A 23,581-nucleotide genomic window follows, 5' to 3' on the forward strand; every position below is an offset into this window, starting at 1 on the left:
CCCTGCCTGTCTTGGTGGCCTGCTGTTGTAGCGATTCCCCCTCGGGGCTGAGACCCAGGACCTCCATTCTGTTGTCCAAACCAGGCATGCAGAACCATTCAAGATGCTATGGGTGTCCCATTGCAGCCCCAGCTGTGGGTCTAGAAAAGCACAGGTCTTCTGCATGCCTTGTACCCTACCTGCCAGCAGTGCATGGGTATCTTTGATACCCTCTGAAACAGTCCTAGATGTCTATGAGTCTTGCCCCTGGTTTTCAGCTTCTTCAGGGATGCCTTGGAGAAGCCATCTGGGGGGTTCTGCATGGGATTGTCCTCCATGGGGACTTGCATTGGAAGGCAAGATTACTCCCCTGGGCGGGGAAGGACATGGAAGCTGTGGGACAGAGTCTATTCTAGATGAGTGCTATTCATGGCATGCATCATCTTCCCAAGGCTGTGTATTTGCCCCACAAAGTAAAAGGCTAAATTAAGAGATGGCTGGAAGAAAAATATCCCAACCAGCTCTGGGAGCTCCTACTCCAGCTGTCAGGTGGGAATGCATTCAATTTTAGTGGGAGCTTTTACATCCCACAGGTTTACACGGTCTCTGGCACTGCTGCAGTCTCCGTGTCCCCCAAGTATTTTCGATGGGGAAGTATGTGCATCCAACACAAGTGGATGCACTGAGAATGGCATACCAAAATGATGGCAAGGAGGTGAGAGGCATCTGATGGGAAAGCGATGCCAAGGAGATGCGAGGCATCTGGTATCAGCCATCAGATCTCAGATAGTTGTCTGGACCCTTCTGTAGTCAAGGAAAAGAGACAGGAAAACTGTAGGAGGTGTTGTAGACATTTATCTTGGGATAGGATGAATAGTTCTCTGGAAATCTCTTTCTCTCCTTTGATAGAAGATGGAACTGAGATGATGAGTTTAATTAGCCTTCCCACTTATGGACAGCTGAAGTGAGAAAGAAAATCCCGTTCAAGGAGACCTGGATCTACTTCTGTGGCTCCAGAAAAGATTTTTGGACACATAAGCTCGAGCTTCAACAAAAAGCTGCAAATATCTGGAGCAAACTCCTACTGCATCTAGGGCCACCCCAGGGGCTTGAGGGTATCAGAGGCCGGGACACACACACACACACACATTTGGCACAAAATATCCCTTACAGTCCAGAGGAAAAGGCTGTGTGAGAAGAGCAAAGGAAAAGGGATCCCCTTCACAAAGCTACCTTGAAAGGTGTAGGATCGGTGTCCCACTTCTAGCTGTCACCTCAAGAGGCAGGGCGTGCAGGCAGGGGGGCAGAAGGTGGAGGCTCAGTTCCCTCCATAGGCTGGAGGTGACTCAAGCCTGCAGCATCCTCTTTCCAACAGGGTGTCCACATGAGACCATATTGGTAACACAGCCTGCTGGCACCCAGCCACCCCACGCACTGAGGATGCCTTTCTGGCTGCAGGGAATCGAGCCTCAGAGCTGTCCTCTCCAGACCACCCTTTGAGCCAGCAGATGAGAGTCTTGCTGACATGCTGCTGTGTCTCAGGAGATGTTTAAGTGTCAGATATCCTGCACAGCAGCCCAAACACAGGAACCTGAGAGCTTTGTCTCCTCAGGGTGGTTAATGGGTTTGCCTGTGATGTTCGATGGTCAAGGTCAAACCCTTCCTTCGCATCTAGCAAAGAAGGTATCTGAACCCACAAGAAAGGGATTGAACCCACAAGAAGGGGGTTGAACCTACAAGAAGGGGTCTGAACCCACCTGGGCACTCTCCTGGGTGGCAGGAGAGGGCACAGAGTCTGTTCCTCATTGGGTGTTAAGGTCTGGGCCAACATGAGATGGTGTGTTGGAGGCAGGGGAGGATGGAAGAAGAAATCCTGAATCTTTTGGTGGCCTAGACCTGTCACTGGTGTTGAACAGGCCCTCCCGTGCCTGCCTGCTGTAGCTTACCTCCTTAGAGGACTCAGATACCTGAAGTTTTAGGATTTGAGAGATTCACATGCTGGGCAGAGATGCTTAGAGTCAGCTGCAACTCTTTAACCAGTCAGGCTTAAGTCTGGAGGCAAAAGGCACCCTGTCAGATTTGGAGTTCTTAATGGAGGGGTTATGCCAAATCTCTCTAAGGTGGCAGGTGTGACGCTGAGCTCTGCGATCTCAGGTTGATGGGCAGGACAACTCTCAGAGCCTTGTTCGTACTGGTTGCTGATGGCAGGTCTCTCCAGCATCTTCTCTGCAAATGTGGGAGGTGACATATGCTATGTCCCGCAACGTTTGAAGTCCTAACTCCTGTGAAGGGCAAGGCAGGACTTGTAGGGGCAGGAGGGCTCACAGTGTTGGGCTGCACCTGGGCACGGTGCCTGCAGGAGGGCTCTCTTGAACGCGTGCGCAGGTAGTTGGCACGTTCCTGTGCTGCAGAGCAATCCCCCTAAGCCGTGGCCGACAGCAGCTGGGCAGCAGGTCTCAGGGGAGGCAGGTCAGTTGACGTGGGGTGATGGGAAGAGCAGGATCTCAAAAGTAGGAGACTAGCTGTGGCATTTCAGATAAGCTCTGGAGACCTGGCTGGGAAGAAGCAGATGGTGGGAGGGGGGTACGTAGGGAGGAGCTGGGGAGGCAGGGAGAAAGGACGTTTTGGGCTAGCAGTGAGACTCCTTTTAGCCAAAAGAGGACATCCCTTTGCTTCTCAGATGACCCCAGTGTACACCGGGGTTTTTTGCTTCAACCCCTAACTGCACAAGCCCCAGCTGTATTTCTTTCAGCTCCTCAATGACCATAACATCTGCTCTGCTCCTGTTTAAGAGCAGATCCCTGGAGTGCAGGAATCTTTTCCAAGCCCATCCCAACAGACAGCTGCACAGGCTTTCCCAGGCAGTTCTGCAGCATCTGACAGACAGCCGCCCAACTGCTCTGGCCACACGCCTTCCTTCTTGGGAGGAAAACGTCCATGTTCTCCATTGCCTGGGATCCTTGCCTCACTGCATGAGTTTAAACCCTCCCTCCAGGACACAATGCTCTGCAAGATCAGAGAAGGCAGAAAAAAACAGAGGAGCCAAGGCCAGGACTTGGAGAGACCGCACAATGCCAGCAGGGAAAGGCTGCATGTTTGCACTTCAGAGAGGCATTTGGGCAGTAAATGACAGAGGCGCTGAATTATTCCACAGAAGAGGGAGGGGGTGTGAGTGCAGGAGGGGAAAATCCATTCATTCATTACAGAAATCAATAGCCCCCACGTGTCATTTAAGCTGGCCTTCCCCTGGAGAAGTGCAAGATGGAAGAGACCTCTACTGCTTTGCTGATGAGAGCAGAAACCCTGCCCGGGCTCAGCCAGAGGAAGGTGCCTGGAGATTATTCAGTGGTGACTCCTGAGTCACATCTAGATCAATGCATTCAACAATTTATTGGTGCTTCTGGGATGTATCTTGTCTAAGTATTTATGATAGTCAATGTTAATGCGAGCATCCTCTGTGCAGTGCGGGGCAGCTACGTTGGCTGTATCAGGCATGCAAGAGGCATTCGATTGGGCTGGGGAAGCATTTTGAGTAGCAGGAGGTCGAAAGGATGTGTGTGAAAACAAAAGGCTTTCTTTTCTTTTGTGTTAGACACACACAAGGGGACAAGGAGCCCATCCAGCAGGGACAGGGAGACAAGGACCTCCCAGATTGGCAGTGTGCCCTTGGGGCCAAGGGCCAGTGGGATCCTGGGGTACATGAGGAGGAGCGTGGCCAGCAGGTCGAGGGAGGATGTCCTCCCCCTCTGCTCTGCCCTGGTGGGGCCGCATCTGCAGTGCTGTGTCCAGTGCTGGCCTCTCCAGTTCCAGAGAGACTGGGAGCTGCTGGAGAAGGGCCAGCAGAGGTGACCAAGCTGATGAGGGGCTGGAGCATCTCCCTGGTGAGGAAAGGCTGCGGGAGCTGGGGCTGTTCAGCCTGGGCAGGAGAAGGCTGAGAGGGGACCTGAGCGATGCACACAGGTACCTTAAGGGCCAGTGTCAGGGGGCCGGGGCCGGGCTCTTGTCAGCGGTGCCCAGCGACAGGACAAGGGGCAACGGGCACAAACTGCAGCACAGGGAGCTCTGTGGGGAGAGCAGGAAAAACTTCTTTCCCTTGAGGGTGCCGGAGCACGGGGACAGGCTGCCCGGAGAGGCTGCGCAGTCTCCTTCTCTGGGGACGTCCAGAGCCCACCTGGATGTGATCCTGTGCAGCTGCTGTAGGAGAGCCTGCTTGAGCAGGGTGGGCTGGGTGGGCTCCAGGGGTCCCTCCAACCCCAGCCATTTGTGATTCTGTGATCAGTATAGGTCCCTCCCAACAAAATACTCTATTCTATTCTATTCTATTCTATTCTATTCTATTCTATTCTATTCTATTCTATTCTATTCTATTCTATTCTATTCTATTCTATTCTATTCTATTCTATTCTATTCTATTCTATTCTATTCTGTTCTGTTCTGTTCTGTTCTGTTCTGTTCTGTTCTATCCTATTAATTATTCCATTCCATTCCATTCTGAAAACCACCAACCCCCACACCGATTTTTCCCACTAGCTCGGGGAAAGTCGCTTAACCTCTCAGCCTCCATTTCTGCACCTAACTGTGCATGAACATCAGTCCCTTGGGCTGGGCTGCAGGATCCTGTACCTCACAGCCCAGATGCTGTTCCCTGGTGGAAAGCTCCTGTGACTGCATTTGTGTCACTTGGATAAACTGTCCGCTGGCATGAGAAGATTGAGCTGTACCCGGAGGGTGGTGGAGCAAGGACATGATCAGGTGGCTTCACTTTTATTAAGCTCCAAGCGGAAAGCTCCTTTTAAATGAGTAGGAGAAAAGGAAAAAAGAAAAATTACTGTAATGGTGGTAATACTGTACCTGGGCTGTTTCTTCTCCTGGACATGACCACTAGAATGTAGTCCTCTTTGTCATGTTGTTTAGAATCAGTCTTAATTGGGAGTTACCTATTAAAAGAAACAGCTGCAAGTGCAGCTGCGCATAGGCTCCTGTGTAGCTTGACTTGCCTCGTTGCATTATATCTTTACTGGGGGCCCCTAAGGCCCCGGCAGCTGGAAGAAATACTGCAAGGACGCTAAGCTGCTGGCAGGCTCGTGGTTAATCACAGGGCTGGGAGGAGACTTTTAAAATAACTGCAAGTAAAGCAGGGAAGGATGCTCATGCAAACTTCTAAGCATGCTGAGGGGGAAAGGGGTGTTTCTGCAGGGATCAGCACAAATACGGTGAGGCTCCTATACCTTCCAAAAGTGCTGTGTCTCCTCTCCTGATGGCTTACTACATCCTTATGGCCTTTGAAAAGCCCTTGTGAGAGGACGGTTAGGCTCGTTTTGTTCTCTTGTACCCGATGCCTCAAAAGCCCCAGGAGACTGCAATGCCCAAACGCAGTGCAGCGTGTGCGTGTTTGCAAGACTACTGTTGTACTTAGAGCCCCCTTAAAGAACAGAGTATGTACACGCTTCAAAACCCGCCAGTACATTTCCTCTGGCCAGGAATAGCTGATGAGTAATACAAAGCAACAGAGGTAATAAATATTAAAGAGCTGGAAAATGTTAAAGTGCATGGGCAGCGGAGCTGACAGGCACTGTGGGTGTGAAGTGCAGAGGTCGCCTGTGTGCACCTCGCACAGACATTGCTTTTCATCTTTTGGTGAAGGAAGAAACGTAGAAATAAAATTTGCAATTATTTTCTGTTAATAATATGTTGAAAGGCATTGTGCATTTCAGCGAGCTCGTGATCTCATGCCCCGTTCCTGGCTTCATGCCCTCTGTGGGCCTTTGATGGGTCCAAGCAATGGTTTTCCTGGTGTGATGTATCTGGTGGAGACACAGCCAGTGGGAGGAAGGAGCTGTGACACTAAGCACCTGAAGAGCCTGTGTGGTGATGAGGTCTTGTTTCCCAGGAGATTGCATGGCTAAAAGACTGCAGATTCAGATTAAGGATTTTGTGGCAGGTGCATTGAAGGTGGCACGTAGCGGTTCATGAATAGTGGCCATCTTGGCGATCATGAGAGGTCATTGGAGCTGAGGCATCGACTGTTGAGTCCTGTGAATGCTTTGAACTCCTCCCTGCTCCTCTCAGCCCATAGTGTGGCTGTTTCCCAACGAGAGCTGATGGTGATGGGAGTCAGGTGCCATTTCGGTATTGGAATTCCCTTCCAGTCCCCAGATGATACCAAAGATTCCTGCTCCTCCTAACAGATATAATGATATAAGGGCCATGGGGCAAAGACCCCCGCAATTCTTCTCCATCTGACTAGAGCCAAAATGGCCATGAAGACCTTTCTCCCTCCTTTTCTGCTTCCCCCCAGGGCCCGTATCGAGGTGCAGCTGGATGGGGCCATCTGTGGCGAGACGACAAGGGTTAAACTCCTTCCTGGCAGGCTGGGAGGATGTCGTGTGATTTCTCAGAGCCCTGCACACCCGGAGAGGAAGGCAGGCCCTTGCTAATGTATGCGCAGCTTCTGTGAAACTAAAAATAGCTGGGATCTGAGGCTGTTCTTCCAGGATTTCACAGGCGCTCACCCAATTTTTAGCTCCTTCTCAAACGGGCGCCGAAGAAAGGCGACGGTCTCAACCCTCGGGCAAAGTCACCACAGCGGGAGCCTTGCTCCAGGGATGCCTTTGACCCCTGTGGCACAGACGAGCCAGGGACATGCTGCTGAACGTATAGTCAGAGGTCCCTGACGGGCTCTTGCAAGGCTGGGGTGGACCTGAGCAGGGTCCAGAAGATCTGCTAGCCCCAGGAAGCCCTGGTGCTTTGCTCTGCAGTGGTCCGTGCCAGGAAGGGGATGCAAACAGCGGGGACAGCTCTGACCCTGGCAGGTCTGCAGCAAACAATGGATTTTTTTCAGCTTTACCAGGTCCTCGAGAATCAGCTCCCCTATTGATAAGTAGAGTCCTCATCCCCTAAACTGCTCCTGGCAGGTGTTTTTCTGGCATGCTGTTAAAAAATCCTGGAAGATCCACCTCCTACAAAGCCACCACCTGTGGGGGTTGGAAGAGACTGCTGTATGGAAAAGTCTTGTCTGGTGTTTTCAGGTACTGCTTCAGCACCATGACTTTGATGGCCAGGGAGAGAGTAAATACTGTAAATTCAGTTAATACTATCCTAGAATCCATATCGATTCCCGTAGTGGTTGCTTGATCTCCCAGCAGGAGGTGTGACCCCCTCATCTTCCCAAGCAAACAGAGCCTGGGAATAGCAAATGTTTCCCTCTGAGTGAGGGGACAGGCTTCCAGGGGTCTGGGGGTTTGCACCAGTTTTTGAGGCTTTAGACCCCAGTTAGCCTGCAGTCTCTGTTCAGATCTTTGGACTCACTATCCCAAATTAGTTTCTTGTGAAATGGAAAACCCTTAGAGGAGAAAACCACCACAGTATGTCTCCATCTCCAAGGGATTCACTGCTACTGAAAGGCATGGCTTTCCCCTCTGCTGCTCTGCATCTTCCACCAAGGGACCTTGGAGGCTTGCAGAGAGCCATGAAGGTGTGTCCCTGTTTTTGACTGGCCTCCCAGTGCAATGCAAACTTCTCTCCTGAGGTATCTCATGGCTCTGGTGAGTCCAGGTGATATCAAATCACCTCTCAAGACCATCTGGGTTAGGTACTGTAACATGGCCCACCCTATAGAAAGGGCAAGGTGACTATTCCCATGTGTCCCTGTAGCATCATGTCCTTGAATACTCATATTGTGGGAGCCCTCAGGCATTTCTCTGGATCTGCCCTGAAACTTCCCTTGCTCGGAGCCAAGACAAGTCAATCAAAAGACCTCTGCTTACTTTCAAGGCCTTCAGCTGCATCTGTTCCTGTAGGGCTTACGGGACTGGGACCAGTTCTGTTTCCAAAAGGAGAGCCCTGACATTAAACCCTATTAGCTCAAACACACTTGAAGGAAAAATTCAGACTGAGTTCAACTTCCTTTTTTCTGTGTAAAACTATTTAACAGCTTTGATATAAAACAGAAGGCTTTGCTGAAGGTGATAGCACTAGGTGTTGGATATACTGTAAGTAAATAGGTATGCGCATAATAGGAGAGGGATTGGGCTTAAGTATTCACAACTAATTTGGAGGGGGGAGAATCTGTGATAAAAGAGAGCATTTGGCTCAGTGCTAGGATGTGAGACCATCCCACATGTGATAGATGCCGTGACATGTCTTTGCAGCACCCATCACTTTGATACCCTCTCCAGAAGCCCCTGCTATCCTGCCTGCTCCTTTACGCAGCACAGAGATGCTTCCCACATTAAAATCAGAAAAGGGCATTCGTGCTCTAGTGCTGAAGAGGTCTTCGGGGGTTTTTTTTCTGTTTTAGGACTCTACACCTCACAAAATAATTGACAAGGGAAAACATAAACATAATATCTACAAGCCTGGGTCAAAAATACAGTAGGTGCTGCTACAAAGCTATTCACCAATTCTGTATCAATTTACTGAGCAAAGATCTGGAAATAGGGATTCTGCAACCTGGATCAGGGGGGAGCCACACAGCCCGTGGGGATGCAGGCAAGGAAAGGCTGCCTGGGCAGAGTTGCTTCCAAAACTGGGGTCGTAACGAATATGCCAATAACACATTCATGACTATTTTTGCAAATAAATACATACTGGCCAGGCTCTGGCTATGCATGGGTATTTCAGTAACAGCCAGATTTGGGAAAGCTTGACAAATTAATGGCAGAAAGTGGGGGTGTTTAGGTCTAGGACATTCTGTGATTTGTTTCTCTTCTTCTGGCTGTGATCTTTCAATCTGTGAGTCAGAGAAAACTGCTCTGCAGCTCGGAAAGGAGAACAGTCACAAAGATGTATCCCAGAAACATCCCTCAGACTGAGCAGCACAGCTACTCATGCATTTTTGGCCTCTGGAGCTTTAGCTGCAGTGATGCCCTTGCCCCGGTTCTCTGCCCCATGCATCTGCTGGAGGTTATGACCCCAGTATCTGTCAGCAGGATGAAATGCACACCTGCAGTTCTGCCATGTGGTCTTGCAGTCCCAAATATCTGCTTAAACCATCAGGAAAAAGGGAATTGAACAAAGACCATGAACAATGCCCTGGAGGAGGTGATATAGGTATATGTCCCCTTTGGCTGGCATTGCAACGGAGGCAATAATTTCAGGGGAGCTGGGAACATTACTCTGAAATTATCAATCAATCACAGCTCCCTGTTTTGTGTATCAGAGCCCCCAAATTATCAGTCACAAGTTAAATCAGCCTGCAGATATCAAAGCTGCCTGAATCAGGTCCTAAAACTCCTACAGCATCACAGTTTTATTGTCTTTCTCCCAACTATTTGATGGAATTGCCTCTTTTCAAGGAGAGTTTGATTTGTAGACTTTCTTCAAATAGTGACAATGATCTTGGGCTGAAAATTATTTCTGCAATGATTGTGGTTAAGTGCTGGAACAGGTTGCCCAGAGAGGTTGTGGAGTCTCCATCCTTGGAGATTTTCAAAACTCAACTGCACAAGGCCATGACCAACCTTCTCTAACTTCAACATTATCCCCATTTGGAGGGGAGGCTTGGTTCAGAGGCTGCTAGAGGTCCCTTCCAACCTAAATTACTCTATCACTCTATGATACGATCCTCGCCAACGTACGTTTTATAAATCAGATGCCTCTTTCATGGTTGGTGTGTAGTAAAGCCCTGTGCTTTAAAACAGCTTTAAACTGGCTTAGAATATGAAATTATTCATTTCTGCTGCACAGCATAAGACTGGCACTATCATTCTTTCTGACAGATATTTCAATTGCAAATAGTATTTCGCAAAAAGCAAGACTTTCTAATCTAAATGGACCTTCAAGTATACTCCCCACTCAAGTAAGTGCATTTAAAGAACAGGGGTTTGAACCCACATAAAGACCAGTATTTTCCTGAGGTGGTGGATATCATACCTAGGAATTTGGGTAATTCAAGTTTGGCTTGACTTGCCCCTTTGGCTTTAAAGGGAACATATCTTGGCCAACACTTTGAGAATGTCACTCACAGAACAGTTTTCAAACAGAGATAAGGAAATCATGAGCTAAATGCTAGAAAACATGAAAAGAGATTGATGCAGTAAATTATGGTACAGTTTAGCTCAAAAATTATAATATAGGCCAAGTAATCCTATTATCTCGCCTTGATGAAATCGCTGTTGTGTAATCTTGTTGTGAGTGACTCCTGAGCCTGATGCTGGATCACAGTGATGCTGTGATAAGTGAGGAGGTGGGTAAAGTCTCATACTGGAGATCCAGGTTCAGCACTGAGATGACAATAAACTCTGTGTCCAAAGACAGTCCAAGGACAGACAGTCCTCTGTGACCTACTAGTCTACACAACTCATGAATGATGTCTTGCCAGGCATTTAAGCTTTTGAAGTGTCTCTAAGGCATGGAATAAGTTAATTTTGTGTTCAGCGACATTCTCCAATAAGCAAGACAAGGCATGGAATGGAGATTATTGTTTAATAGGAGCTGATAGAAGCAATTAAGTAATTAAGGGGTAGTTGCACACTCAAGCATGTTTACCAGGCAGAAGAGGACTGAAACAGCAAAGGAGGACTGAAACACTTGATGAACACACTTCTTGTTGCATGTTATTCATTCTTAGGTAGAAGCCATATGAAGAAATGCCAGAAGAGGCAAGATTCTGAGAATCCCGATTTTGAAAATCGGGGCCCTGATGAAGGCCATCAAAAGGATGAGCGAATGAGTCATATGTGGTTGGGGTGACCTATGAGGATGCTGGATTAAAGGAAGGGTTTGTACACTGCTTGCTTAGTCCTATGGGAAGAATTAGGTGCCCTTTCTTGCTTTTGAGATGGCAAGTGATCTTTCCCAGTTTAGCAATGGTCCCCTGCACGGTTTTGATCCAGCACAACTAGCAGTGGTGTAAATAAGTCCTGCACACCCTTTGAGGATTAGCCCAGGATAGGAAACATTCCCTAGAGTCAGTTTGGATGCATCCCCATGTTCTGGACAAGTTTGATGCCATGCAAGCAGCCAGACAAAGCTGTGATATATCGGCACCTGGATGGGGCCCCATAGTTACTACTTTGATACTCGAACTAGGAACAATAATTACCCATCTGTGAATCCTTATTGCTAACTTGCAACATTATAACAAAGAAAAAAATTGCTAACAAATGTTGATATTGAGCACGTTAATTGTGATGGCAACTGTAAGTTTGATTTTGATGTTTTTAATAGACAGCATTTTACTTTCATGCTCCCCTGTTGCTTGAGCACTGCATCTTATATTCCTTTTATATCTGTTAGTATTAAAAAAATTCATTAAAATTAAAAAAGTGGGCCAAAGCTGCAGCTGGTGTAAATTGCTAGAGCCCTGTGGATCCCAGCTTGCTCCAGCTAAGATCTGGCCTCACATAACCCCATTTTAAGGGTACATTCAGGCAGCCTCTGCTGCAAGCCTTCCAGCCGAGCAGTTACACATGTCCTCATTTCCTCCCTTCCAAGAAGTGGGCTTTTAATCTGTAAACACCCTCTAGTGCGTAAGGATAATGGCCCTTTGCAAGAGTTAGCAGGAGTGCCTGCAGAGGAGATGGCTGGAGGGTGAGCTGTCAGCTGAATAACACACCTCGTCCCACCCCTCCTCTTCCAGGAGTAAGCGCCAGGGAGAAGGTTGGTGGCACGGGATGGTGAGGGAGATGGTGCCCATCCATATAGCGTGCATTGCCACCATGACACCTAGGATATGACTGTGCTCCTGTAGTGCCATGGTGAAGTAGGGTTGTCTGGAGAGAAGCAGAGGAGGTTAATGAGACGCTGGGAAGGGTGCTGTACCTAATGCCTTCCTGCTCTTGGTAAGTCCTACTGAACCAAAGGGGCATGCAAGGTTCTGCAGGCGTAAGTTGCAGCCTGCTCAGCAGAGCTCATTTTCTGAGCTCCTCCTTTCCCTAGAGGTGTGTTTCTGGCTTCTCAAGCATGCTGTCCCATTTTTCAAGCCAGGGTTTGCTTCTCTGAAAGGGGATGGATTGGGTTTGCTCAAGAAGAGCGCCCCAGCCTAAGAGTTTGGGAGTGGACTGAGTACCTCAACTCCTATTCCTTTCTGTCTTCCTGTGTACTTGTACTAGCAAACTAGGCAATGCCAAGGCCTCCTCATGAGCACTGTAACTTCATCATGCTGCCAGATTTTTAGTGTAATCACTAGACTGGTGAAGGCTTACTAGCAGTCTCCCAAGTAATCATAACCTGGGCAGGGTGCAGGATTCCATAGGGGCCAGGGGTCATTCCCAATGCTATCAAGGCAGCTACCTGGTTTTGGAGAATGAGGAAGTTCATTTCTGTTGTTAGTCTTGGCCCGTTGGCCTCAGGAAAGGTGATAGGGCCCCTGTGCTTTGTTGACTGTTGTAGATAATAGTCTGCGATTCCTGACCTTGGTCAGATTGTGGTTGTGTGGCACAGGCCAGCAGGACCCTCCTTTCCTCGAAACATAGCCCAGGGCCTGTGCTGACATGCCTTTCCGTGCTCCTGCAACCCTCTTACACACCAGCATCCTCTTTGTTTCAAGCCCCTGTTGCCTGAGGCATCCTTGTACACTTTCTGCTGGTGACATTTAGAGCCACCTCTGTAAATTGAACAGTGCCGAGGCACAGGCACAATCCTGTCATAGTTCACCCTATTAAATTGTCAACACAGATTCTGGCAATTTTGGTTAAGGCCAACTTGCATGGATGTGGCCACGCGGAGTTGAGTCACGCCAGCTGGCCAAGGAGAAAGGTTGGTCTTTGGTCTGCTTTGTTTAATGATATAGACAGAGCCTCTGACTCCATAATCCTGTTTCTGGACATTTCTGCTATAGTCCTTACTGAGACAGCTGAGCAGCCTCTGTCATCTGCATGAAGCATCTTTTTCAATAGCGTTTAGGGTGGGTTGTGGTGGGTTTTTTTACAGTAGGAGCATCTCCCCTTCTCCCTCTTGGTGGCATCCTAGGGCTCTCTCCAAAGATTATTTGACCACATTTCTGGAGCCAATGGTTTTGGCTCCTTAGAAATGTGCTTGGCGCAGGGACAACAGTGACTTTGCCCCACACAGTTTGTGCGCTACTGTGACATACATAGTAAATAAGCATGAGGGTAATTATACCAACAGAAATTCTGGGAACCCTGCCAGAACAGAGGGGACAGCCAATCCTTTGTGCATTTAAAGAAAATCACCCTGAATCCCCCTCCCAACCCCAAATTAGTTCCATCTCTTGAAGCCATGATGAGACTTAGAACTAAAAATACTTCCATACACACAAATACACACTCTCTCGCATATAAAAATAGCCAGCATTCGAAAAATAAAAAGCCCAAAGTTAGGCTCCTGTATCCAAAATTAAGCTCTTAAATAAATAAATTAGCCTGATTTTCAAAAGCACAGAGCGGTGAATGGCTTTCACTGACATAAGAGGAAGCATCGTGTTGCTAAAGATTGAAGATCAGGCCTGAATATGGATTTGAAAGTCTAATTATAGAATCCTGTTTGCTACCAGTTTGACCGAGAACAACAAATTTCAGGTGAAATGACATTGATTTTTTTTTTTTTTTAATTCAGAGCTTGTCTACACTTAACCAGTGTTAGTAAAGGTAGGAAAAAGCACTCAAACAAGTAAGTTAGATACCAGAACGAGAGAGGTAATACTGAAATAAAACTGTTTACACTGGTGCTGTACGTTCATGTTTAGAAATAAGGGTCAGCATTACCGATGTTACAGCCGGGTGAAATTTTAGATCGATTAATTAGACAGGTATTTTGTAGTTGTTGAAAGCCTACCAGGTAGAAATACTGCTTTTCCCAGTTACCCTTGCACTTTCTCTGCCAAAAACTCACAATTGGTTGGCATCAAGGAGGAATGGGTTTTTGGGAGGAAGGGAAATGGAGGTTCATTTCCCTTGAGCTGCAGGTGGTCCTTGGAGCTGTTTTGCTCCCGTGCTGTTCATGTGGGAGGCTGTGGCTTTTTCCTGGGCAATGTTATGCCGAAGGATTCCTGAGCCGACCGTGCCGTGTGGCATTTGGATAGGGACAGACTTGTCCTTCTGGGTCTTACAGCACGGGTCAGTTTGGCCAGGGCTGGGCTTGATGGTGCCAAGGAAGTTTGTCTGCCCTGGATGGAGGGCTGTCAGCGGGTGGGGTGGTGTCCACAGCATGGGATGTGCGTGGCCAGGTTTTGGCAGCGGGGGGTACAGGGGTGGCTTCTGTGAGAAGCTGCTGGAAGCTTCCCCCGTGTCCGATGGAGCCGATGCCGGCCGGCTCCAAGGTGGAGCCAAGGGCTGACCCACCAGCGATGGTGGGAGCGCCCCTGGGGTAAGGGGAAAAACCCCCTTTGCAGGTGGGACCGGAGAGAGGAGCGAGCGCAGGTGGGAGCCGCGGCCCTGCAGCCCCCCAGGCCGGGGCAGGGGGAGGCCGGGGGGCTCCAGGCGCCGCAGCAGAGGCTCCCCCAGCCCGTGGGGAGCCCCCGGCCGGGCAGGCCGTGCCCCCAGCCCGTGGAGCCCCCGGGGGCAGCTCCCCCCCGCAGCCCGGGCAGGACCCCCGGGGCAGGGGGTGCCCGCAGGGGGCTGTGACCCGCGGGGGGACCCCCCTGGGGCCGGGCCGGGGGTGAGGACCCTCCCCACGGGGGGCAGGAGCCGCAGGGACAGCGGGTGGGGGACCGACCCCAGCCCCTGTTCCTGGTCCCCTGTGCTGCTCGGGGGAAGGAGACAGAGCTGGGAGTGAAGTTAAGCCCGGGAAGGAGGGAGGGGGGGGTGGGGGGGGGGCGTCTTCAGGTTTGGGTTTGTTTCTCATTATCCCACTCTGAGCTGACCGGTGACACGTTCAGTCAGTTCCCCCCAGCGGAGCCCGTGCTGCCCGTGCCGGTACCCGCTGAGGGATCGCTCCCTGCCCTGATCCCGACCCACCAGCCTGCCCTTACACTGCCCCGGCCCAGCTCAGGGGCAGGGACAGCGCGGCCGTGGTGGACACCTGGTGTCCCACCAGGGTCAGCCCACCCCAGCCACTCACATGTTTGTGTTGTGGGGTTTAGAGGCTGGGGGCAGCAGTAGAAGATCCAGGTTCTGATGGCAGCAGACTTTGAGAGAGCCCTTTTGGCATTCTAGGACTCAGTTTCCTCATCTATGGAGGGGGCACAATAGACCCGACCTCTGCAAAAGGCTGCGGGCTGTGTTACCGTCATTGCCACTGTTCTGGCCATTGATGGAGACAGGATCCCGGATTATGTTAATCCCATGCATTTTTATGTCCTTTTTATGCATGCTGCCTACATGAATAGGTGGCGTGACCTCTCACTGTGCCCGGTTAGAAACACTCATGCTCAAACTGTGTGGATGGTGATGAATCCCTAGAGATCAAGGAGAAATCATTGCAGGACGTGATGTCCCTTCTGTTAGTTTTTTCTTAATCTTTTTGAGTGACTCAGTGCCATTGTTACAGTTTGGTTCTGCCAGTCTGGAGTGCTTGGAAAAGTAAAGATGGTCTTAAAAAGAACCAAGAACTGGAGGCAGTCGGTGGGGACAGCAATGCAGAAGAGTAGAGGTCTAGAAAATGTGAGCTGTGAGAAGGAACTGAAAGAAGTCGGGATTTTTTAGTCTGGAGAAAGGAAGGTTTTACATGGTAATTATGTGCAAACAGGTGAAAGACTGCTGCAGGGTGAAAATGTGCAAATTCTTCTCCTTGTCTGTAGCTGCTGGGATGATGAGAAATTAGTGGCTTAACCTTCAGACGAGGAGTTTAGGTTTCATGGGGAAGGGGGAGGCCACGCCAGACTACAGGATAGATCCAGTGAGGATCTCTCTGCAGAGTTTGGCAGGGGTGATGCCCTCTTTGCCCATGGGAAGCACCTTATGGGCACCACCGCCTTGGTTTTTGGTGGCCCTGTGTTGCTGATATTGTAAAAACCAGTTGCCTGCTCCTTTTCTCTGCTGTCTCTTTGAGCCGTTGCAACTCGCTCTCCCCAGCTTTGCCTTTCTAGCTCAACTACAATTATTTAATTTCTTGTGTGCGGGAAGGGAAGGCAGGATCCCTGTGTCATGCTGCAGCTTCTGGGGTTGGGGTCTCTCAGGGAAATGCCGAGTAGAGGTGGTGGCCTTGGGGGAGTGGGAGGAGGGCCGGTGTCTATGGTAGGGCAGGTGGTCCACGGCCATTTCCACTCCGCTCGGGCTCTGCTGTGGATGTCACACCAGTGTCACCAGTGTCGTATGTGACTGGCGTAGCATTTTCTCGGGTGTCGAGCCCCATCTGGTGGCTGTCCTGCATCACGGGTTTTGTCCTTGTGTCTTCTTTCGGGATTTGTCTTTGGTGCTTGTCAGCTGCGAACGGGACAGAAGGACAAGGTGCCTGAGGAAGGGTAGGGCTTGCAGAGGTACCTCTGCATCTCTCCCAGCCCCCTGTCTCTGGGCGTGATTTGGAGATGCGGAGGCTGTGGAGGCTTATGTCATTTCCTCCCGCTCCTCCTTGCTGTGCAATCTCGCCCCGAGTGGCAAGGAATGATCTAATCGTTTTGGCGAAACCCCAGTTTGTGCTGTGAGCCCCTCCCAGAGCCTCCAGAAGGCGCTTCATCCCACTGTCATGTTGGCATCTGAGGTAGGACAGATGAACAGTCCCGGGAGGGGACATTTCTATCCATTGACTGGCTCAGATAACCAACTTTAGGGTCAGCGTTAGGTGAAACTATTCCTATCCCAAATTTCAGAGCACAAGGCTACAGCCACTGCTCAGGATGAGAAGGAAGAAGACCCAATATTAGATCATTAATATCAGCAAGTATTAGAAAGGACCCTGTTAGGAGATGCTTTAACACCGTGAGTCCTGTGACATCTGGGCGCCCTGTGATACCCTGACTTGATCAGCTCCATGTACAGAGGTTGGCCACATGTTCCCCAAAGAGAAGTCGTGTCCCCAGGATGAGGTTTGCAGGTCTCCTTGCACATCTGATACAGAAACAGAGGCAATGATACGACAGTACCTGCCCATGCGTGAGGCACCACCTTCTAGTCCAACATTGCCCAAAGTCTCAATAGCTGACCAGAGGCAAGCTGTGACCTTTTGCATTTGTGGGTTACACACTTGCTGAAGGTGAAGGTCATGTCTCATTGCTCCACTTGTGATGAAATAGGATCAAATCTCTGGTGTCTGTGAGGGAAGCTCCTTACTAGAGTGCTGAAGAGGCTTAGACAATCTGTTGAGCCACTGCTAAGTGTCATGACCAGTATTTTTCAAGTAGCTTCTCCTCATCATCATGAAAACAAAGTGAGGGCGTCGTTTTCTTGTGCAAGTGTTTCACGAGCCTTTCTTACCCCGCCATGCTTCTCTTTTGAGTGGTGCAAGTCAAAGGTTTCCCACTCTTGCAATACAAAAGTAGTCCTCAGATCTTGCAGGAGATAGTCCTAGAATTGGGTAGACCCCTGTGCCTACCCCAGATTCCCCTTCCCCAAGACAGCCTCCCTCTCCCCAAACGACTGGCCCACAGCTACATCCCTCTCAGGTTTTGTTGCATGGCAAAGTCTCACACTCGGCTTTTCCTCCTGTTTCCTGCAGGTATATCCGAACTATGTACCTGGGGATCCAGAGCCAGAGGCGGAAGGAACACCAGCGGCGTTTCTACTGGGCTATGATGTACGAATATGCAGACGTAAATATGTTGCGCCTCCTGGAAACCTTCCTTGAGAGCGCCCCTCAACTGGTGCTACAGCTCTGCATAATGATCCAAAAGAACCGTGCAGAAACATTACCATGTAAGTGGCCCCTCGCCTCCCCCACTCCCCATCCTCCCGGCCTCCCCCCTCTGATCCCATGCTCAGCAGCCGATGGATGTTTTGCTAACTGTCTGCCCTGCGCAACCTGGCACGTAAGGGGCTGCCACTTTGGACAAATTTCATTCCAGCTCCGCACTGCATTTACTGGGTAAAATTTCTGCTTGGTCCACTGAGAAAAAACACACAGTATCAATGAAAAGATAAGATTCAGCTCTTCCACACCCCGTCCAGTCTAAAGAAATGATGGTGTTATGAGGAGGAGGCAGTCTGTCTCTGTTGCTATGGCAAGTGTCACCATTTGTTTGCTGCCTGGCACTGGGCAAACACAATCATTCCCTGCCTCAGTTTCCCTCCTTACATAAGTGTGGTAATAAAACTGGCCGGATTTGAATTTGAGTTGCGGGGACAAACAGTTCAATGCCAGTGCAATGCTCTGATGGTTTGAAGTGTAGTATAAGGGTTTTTATTAATAGCTAAGCGCTGTAGGACCTTTTCTGAAGAGTGACCAGGAATCAAGTTTTAGTCATTGGTTCTCAGCAAGTTGAAGAAAAGAGCAGGGGGAAGGTGGTGAAGGGGATTGTGTAGATGTTGTAGTGCAGGTACCATTGCAACAGTAGATAGATGAGCAGGCGCTCAGAGGCAAACACAGGGAATAGTCTGCTAACTCTGATGTCCTTGCTGCAGTGATGTCCTAAGCATGGGGCATCCACATCAGCTGATGGCATATGCCCCTGTCCCAGCCCTGGGACCAACAACTCTACCAGCCCATACCCGTGGGCATGCTGGCTGCTTAAGGGTCATGAGCTCAAGGGAGAATTGTCCTTTCCAAGGACCGACAGTGGTATCAGTGGATGAGCTGCTGGGTTATTCAGCCCCTGTTCAGTTCACACACCAGGGATGACACTCGGCTTCTCAAAGACAGCCTGTGTGGCATGCCATTTCTGACAGACCTGGGGAGTTTCTTGGAGCTGAGATTGGAACTGGGCAGTTCTTCAAGGTTAAATTTTGCTGGTTGGACCAAGGTCACCACTATCTCCAGCATCAGTTAAACTGGACTGCTCTCCCCTTCCTACAGTTGTTTACAGAGGCCTCCCTTCTCCTATTTATGCAGTCTTTTTCTGAAACCTCTCATCATGAGCTTTCCAGGCCTCCAAAGAGCTGACATGATGAACATGCGTTTCTACAACTGCTGCTCATGTTTGCCAGCACCCTTTTCCTGCTGCTTCCAACATTATTAACCCTAGTAAAAATGTAGAAATCATAACCTAAGAGGCTTGCCAGGGCGTTACGCAGACTGTTGGACTCACTACAGAAAGCACTGGGGGAAGTTTGCTGGCCTCTGTCGTGCTGCAAGTCAGACAACACAGCCAAATAATCCCTCTAGGCTTTCAGATCCGTGGCTCTTTCAGTTTGCCACTTCCAGGCATGGCTGCCTAATCCACTGAACAAGCTGCATCATTTTCCAACCCCCTCCCTTCTTCAGCTATGCAGTTCCTCCGTTCCTCCACCACACCGAGCAGGCTGTGCTCTCTTCCAAGGCAGCGCACGTCCCTGCCTGCCTCCCCGAGCCCTGGAGGGCTCTTTGCCTGCCACACTCCAGCAGCCAAGCTCTCAGGGTCCCCAGTGCACCCTCGGCTGCGTGCTGAGCAGCGGGCACTGCTGATGGATACGAGCAACGGAGCTTGCTCAGTGCTTCTGACTCAGGTGCAAGGTTTCCTCGAGCTCCTCCATGCCAGTTCAGTGCTTCTGTCTTCTTCCTCCTCCCAGCCGGTATGTAATTATATAAAAGGAAATTAAATGCTGAGAGGAGATGTTATGAAAGGGAGCATCAAAGATTTCCCTTAAAGCAGGCAGAAACCAAAGGAAGATGGATATTGTTAGCAAGGCAGTGTGTTTAAAAATCAAATCAAGTCTCTCCTGGCTCATCATGTCTATGTGAGCGTGGCTCATCACAGGAAGAGGCCAGTTCTGCCTCTAAACAGGGACAGTATCAGCTGCATCACTGAGGGATGCATGCTGGAAAAATGGCCCGCAGCAGGGCTTATAAACCCAGATACAGCCCATGCTAAGATGTCCAGACTCCAGCTATTTCCATATGGTTAGCACAGTCTCTTATGTATTAATTTAGTGCTAGAACAAGGTCAATGTACCATTTTATATGGCATACACCCCTCCTCCAAGCCCCAGTCCTCCCTGCTCTGAAGACTTCAAAGCCAAGCCCAGTGCAGGAAGCCAAGCGAGGCTCCAAATGGGTCAGCTAATGTCTCCTTCTTCTAGTTAGGGAGCTTTTAGGAAGGGAGTTAATGGAATGGAACTATCAGGAAGTTTTGCTTTTTTCTCCTAGCTGCCACGTTAAAATAGCTGTTGGGGTAAGAAAAGTGAATACACTGGAGGTTTTTACTCAAACCCAGTGCATCTTCTCCAGAGATGCTTTGGAGCATGATGACAGAAAGGGCTGATCCTGCCTGTTGTGGTCACAGTGAGCAAGGGAGCGCTGCGAGCACTAACAGAAGGGGATGCAATCAGGCTAACACTTAACCTCCTGGTTTTCCATATCTATTGGGTCAGCAGAAGAAACAAAAGCCTCACCATGCCTGTAAGAACCATCTTACCCTGAGAGGTACCTGTTTGAAAGGGTTGGGTGGAACCTACGTTTGTTGCTCCTTCAGCGCTTGGAGAACAGACCAGCTTCAGTAAGGGGCCCCTGCTCAGCCAGGAGTTAGCATCTCCTGCATGGTCTGACACCACCAGCAGCAGATGTGCTGGAGGCAGAATTTGAGGTCAAGTCCCAGCCTCAGTAAAGCCTGGGACAACACCCCTGGGATATGATGAAGGTCGGGATTCGTTCCTTCATCATATCAGTAGCACAAGGCAGACCAGATCCCAGCTTAGCTGCCGTTGCCCGATGACTCGGGAAGAGCAGAAAATAGCACAGAAAGAAAAGAGGAAAGAACTCGGTGTGCTCCATCTGACCTGGAAAGTGCATGCTGAGAGGCTGAGCTGGAGTGCTTCGTGCTGGGGCTGCTGGGACAAATGGGTTGACATCAGCTCCTGAATATGCATATGGAAGGCGGTGCTGTTGGCATGCAGGCGCTTTGTGAGCAATTCATCTGCTGCAAGCACAGCCCTGTGGGTCCAAAACAGAGTCATGGAAGGTGAGGGAGGAAGGACGCCTCCCTCACCTTCCATGGATCAGCCCATGTCCAAAGCAGCTGAAGGAGACAAGATGAGATGCTCGCCTTCCAGCAGCACCTTTCTCAAGGGAATCTAGACAGAAGCAAGGCGATGCATTTAGACCTGCCCTTAGGAGGTGATGGGACTCTGAAGTGGATGCAGCCCTGACCCTTACTCAACTGTCTCCAAGATCTAATGGAGGATGGGATGAAAGGGTGTCCATCTCTTTCAGTTTCCTGGATAGCACTGGCCAGAGGACTTCCTCTGTTTTAAATAACATGGTGTATTTGCAGGGGGAAACGTAGTATTAACAAGAGCAGCAGCCCAGCAACCCAGATCTTCTTTTCATAATCACTTGTAGCAGATGGTCCACCTGCCTTCTTGCAGAATAAACCATCCTTCACCTTGCAGAGGCACCTGATCCTCTGCACTGGACAGAAAAGAGCACATATAACCAGTTTAAAGGTTTAGGAGACACCCACCTTCTAGGCAGTTAGCGAGGTGAGAGAGATCCCAGTTTTTCAGCATGAATCTCCTCTTAAAGAGATTTCCTTGTACTTATTTTTTTTTCATGTGGCTACTTTAAAACTTAATGAGATTTAGCAGAACCTCTAACACCCTTCCACTCATGTCACAAAATCTTTATGCAAAGATTTTGCTGAGAATTTGCCTGCAGGAGGCTGCGGTTTTCAGCACAGGGTTTCCCTCCACAAAAAGAACCGTCTATCCAGTGATGCTGTGCCCGGCTCCTCTATAACCCTGCTGTTGATCTGAAAGAGATTTACAGCATAAGCCTTCATTTTGCAAAGTCCTGTTGAAATCTCTGGGATTTTGTGAGGTGTCTGCACACTCTGCAGCCTGCAATAAGTAGTCTGAAGCTGCTTGTATATTTAAGGAAAAGCAACATTAGCCTCAGTTTTTTGTAAGGGGTCACTCTTAAGCGGAGTGATACAAGTTAAGCACTAAAAGGGATTTTGAGACACCTCAGCTACAGATGTGTGTTGACTGCAGAGTTATCCTGGTGGAGTTTGCAAATCTTCTTGTCCCTTCCAAAGCGAAGTCCTATCTTTTGTCATGTCCTCACTCCTTCTGTACCATGCCTGGGGGCTACTTATGATCAGGTCTTGTCCTTTTTTGCAGGGGCACACTAAGATGCTTTTCCCTGTCACTTGGTTTAGAAGACTTAACAGGTCCTTGGCAGGGTATTGAAGGACAAGCAGCAGGGATGAATTAGCCGCTGTCCTCAAGCTGTTCTCCCCCAGAGAAGCCAACCCCAATGAGCTAAGTGGGTTTGAGATGAGCCAACCTGAAGTTAAACACTCCTACACCCGAGTGAGAGGATTCCTCTGTGGGTGATAATGAGTTAAGGCTAATGTGGAGATAAATTTCTCAGTTAATTTTCCCCCAATGACAGGCTGATGTTAACCAGTAGTGTGCTGTGAATAATGCTTATGCTGTGAACTATGTACTGTCTGAAATGTCCTGTTAGATTTATTCATAGGATAGGAAATTTCTGAAGGCACAATGACTTGTGGGGAATGGTTTGAGATCTAAAACCAAGGCCATATCTAAAGGGCAACACATGAATGGATTACTTCTTACTCAGTCCCCTTCCCACTCAAGCCCCAAAGATCAAAGTAAGCTTCTTAGCTGGGGCAATCAAGTTAGAAAAGGGGCCTTCAGCCTTTAGTTGCCCAAGGGTTTGATTTTCAAACATGATCAACAGTGGCCTGAATATAACTGAAGAAGCTAAAATTCCCATGTCTCCACTGGAAGTGGAGAACAGACTCATTAGATTTGAAAGTTCATCCTGCAGGTAGCACTGCTAACCCTGAAGGGGCACTAGAAGGTACTGCAAGATCCTTCACGCTGGCCTGGGCTGAGCAGGTACGTCCATCGGAGAGCCCAACAGAAATGGCACCAGCAATGGGCACCCATCATCATCATCACTGTTGCCCAGTTAGCATGGGTCTGTCATGGTTTTGGCTTGACCCAGCTGAGCCAAGCAATCCCCAAGGACTGCTTCGGAGCAAATACAGGCCAGGGACCATTCCCAGCAGGCAGTTGGATGTGGCCACCTTTGGATGGCAACATATGGGATATGGATGGAACCAGAGTGTGACTACTGGCCAGTGGGCTGGATAAAAATCCCTGGAAATACTTGATTCTTAGTAGAGATGCAGCTACAGAGGACTGTGGGTGGGAGATGCCATGCTGGATGGAAAAGCTGCTTTTTTAGGGGAAAGTGCTTGCTATGGGGTGTGGCTGCCTGTTTGCCACAGGTGTCTTTCAATTTGGGTGTAACTAAATATGTAAATTCCAACAGTGCTCAAACATGAATCCAAAACCCCAAATTCAAATCTCCATGACCTCACTACACAAAATTGTCCCCATTTCTGGAGAGTCCTGTAGTTAACCATCATAAATAAGCCACTCAGGTGGATTCCACAGGGCTCAGTACAAAGACTAACCTGTCATCTACAGACTCTGTTTGGGATGGGTAAGACATTGAGGCAGGTCCAAGCAAAGTTCTTTTCCCCCAGAAGCAGAAATCCCCTTCCCTTTTCTGACTGGTGTATTATTCATAAGATCCAGCAAGATAACTGCAATATATGCCTAAAAAGTCTTTGCCTTATAGAGTCCTCAGTAACAGGAGATGTTGTAGGGGTAAGGTCTACCAGCATCACATGCTGGGCTTTACCTTGGACTGTGAGACA

The 23,581-nt window shown here is 49.3% G+C and overlaps 1 protein-coding gene across 1 annotated transcript in view; it reads left to right on the top strand.

The window, feature by feature from the left end:
• The window catches only part of XKR6 (XK related 6), a 180,714-nt gene that overhangs the window by 141,439 nt on the left and 15,694 nt on the right, over window positions 1–23,581 (top strand). The window contains exon 2 of the mRNA XM_040599210.1: window positions 17,473–17,669. Coding sequence (XP_040455144.1) covers window positions 17,473–17,669 — 197 coding nt within the window. The remainder of the gene's footprint in view (window positions 1–17,472; window positions 17,670–23,581) is intronic.

The sequence above is a fragment of the Falco naumanni genome, chromosome 6 (genome assembly GCF_017639655.2).
Source record: "Falco naumanni isolate bFalNau1 chromosome 6, bFalNau1.pat, whole genome shotgun sequence".
In the NCBI taxonomy this organism is placed as follows: Eukaryota; Metazoa; Chordata; class Aves; order Falconiformes; family Falconidae; genus Falco; species Falco naumanni.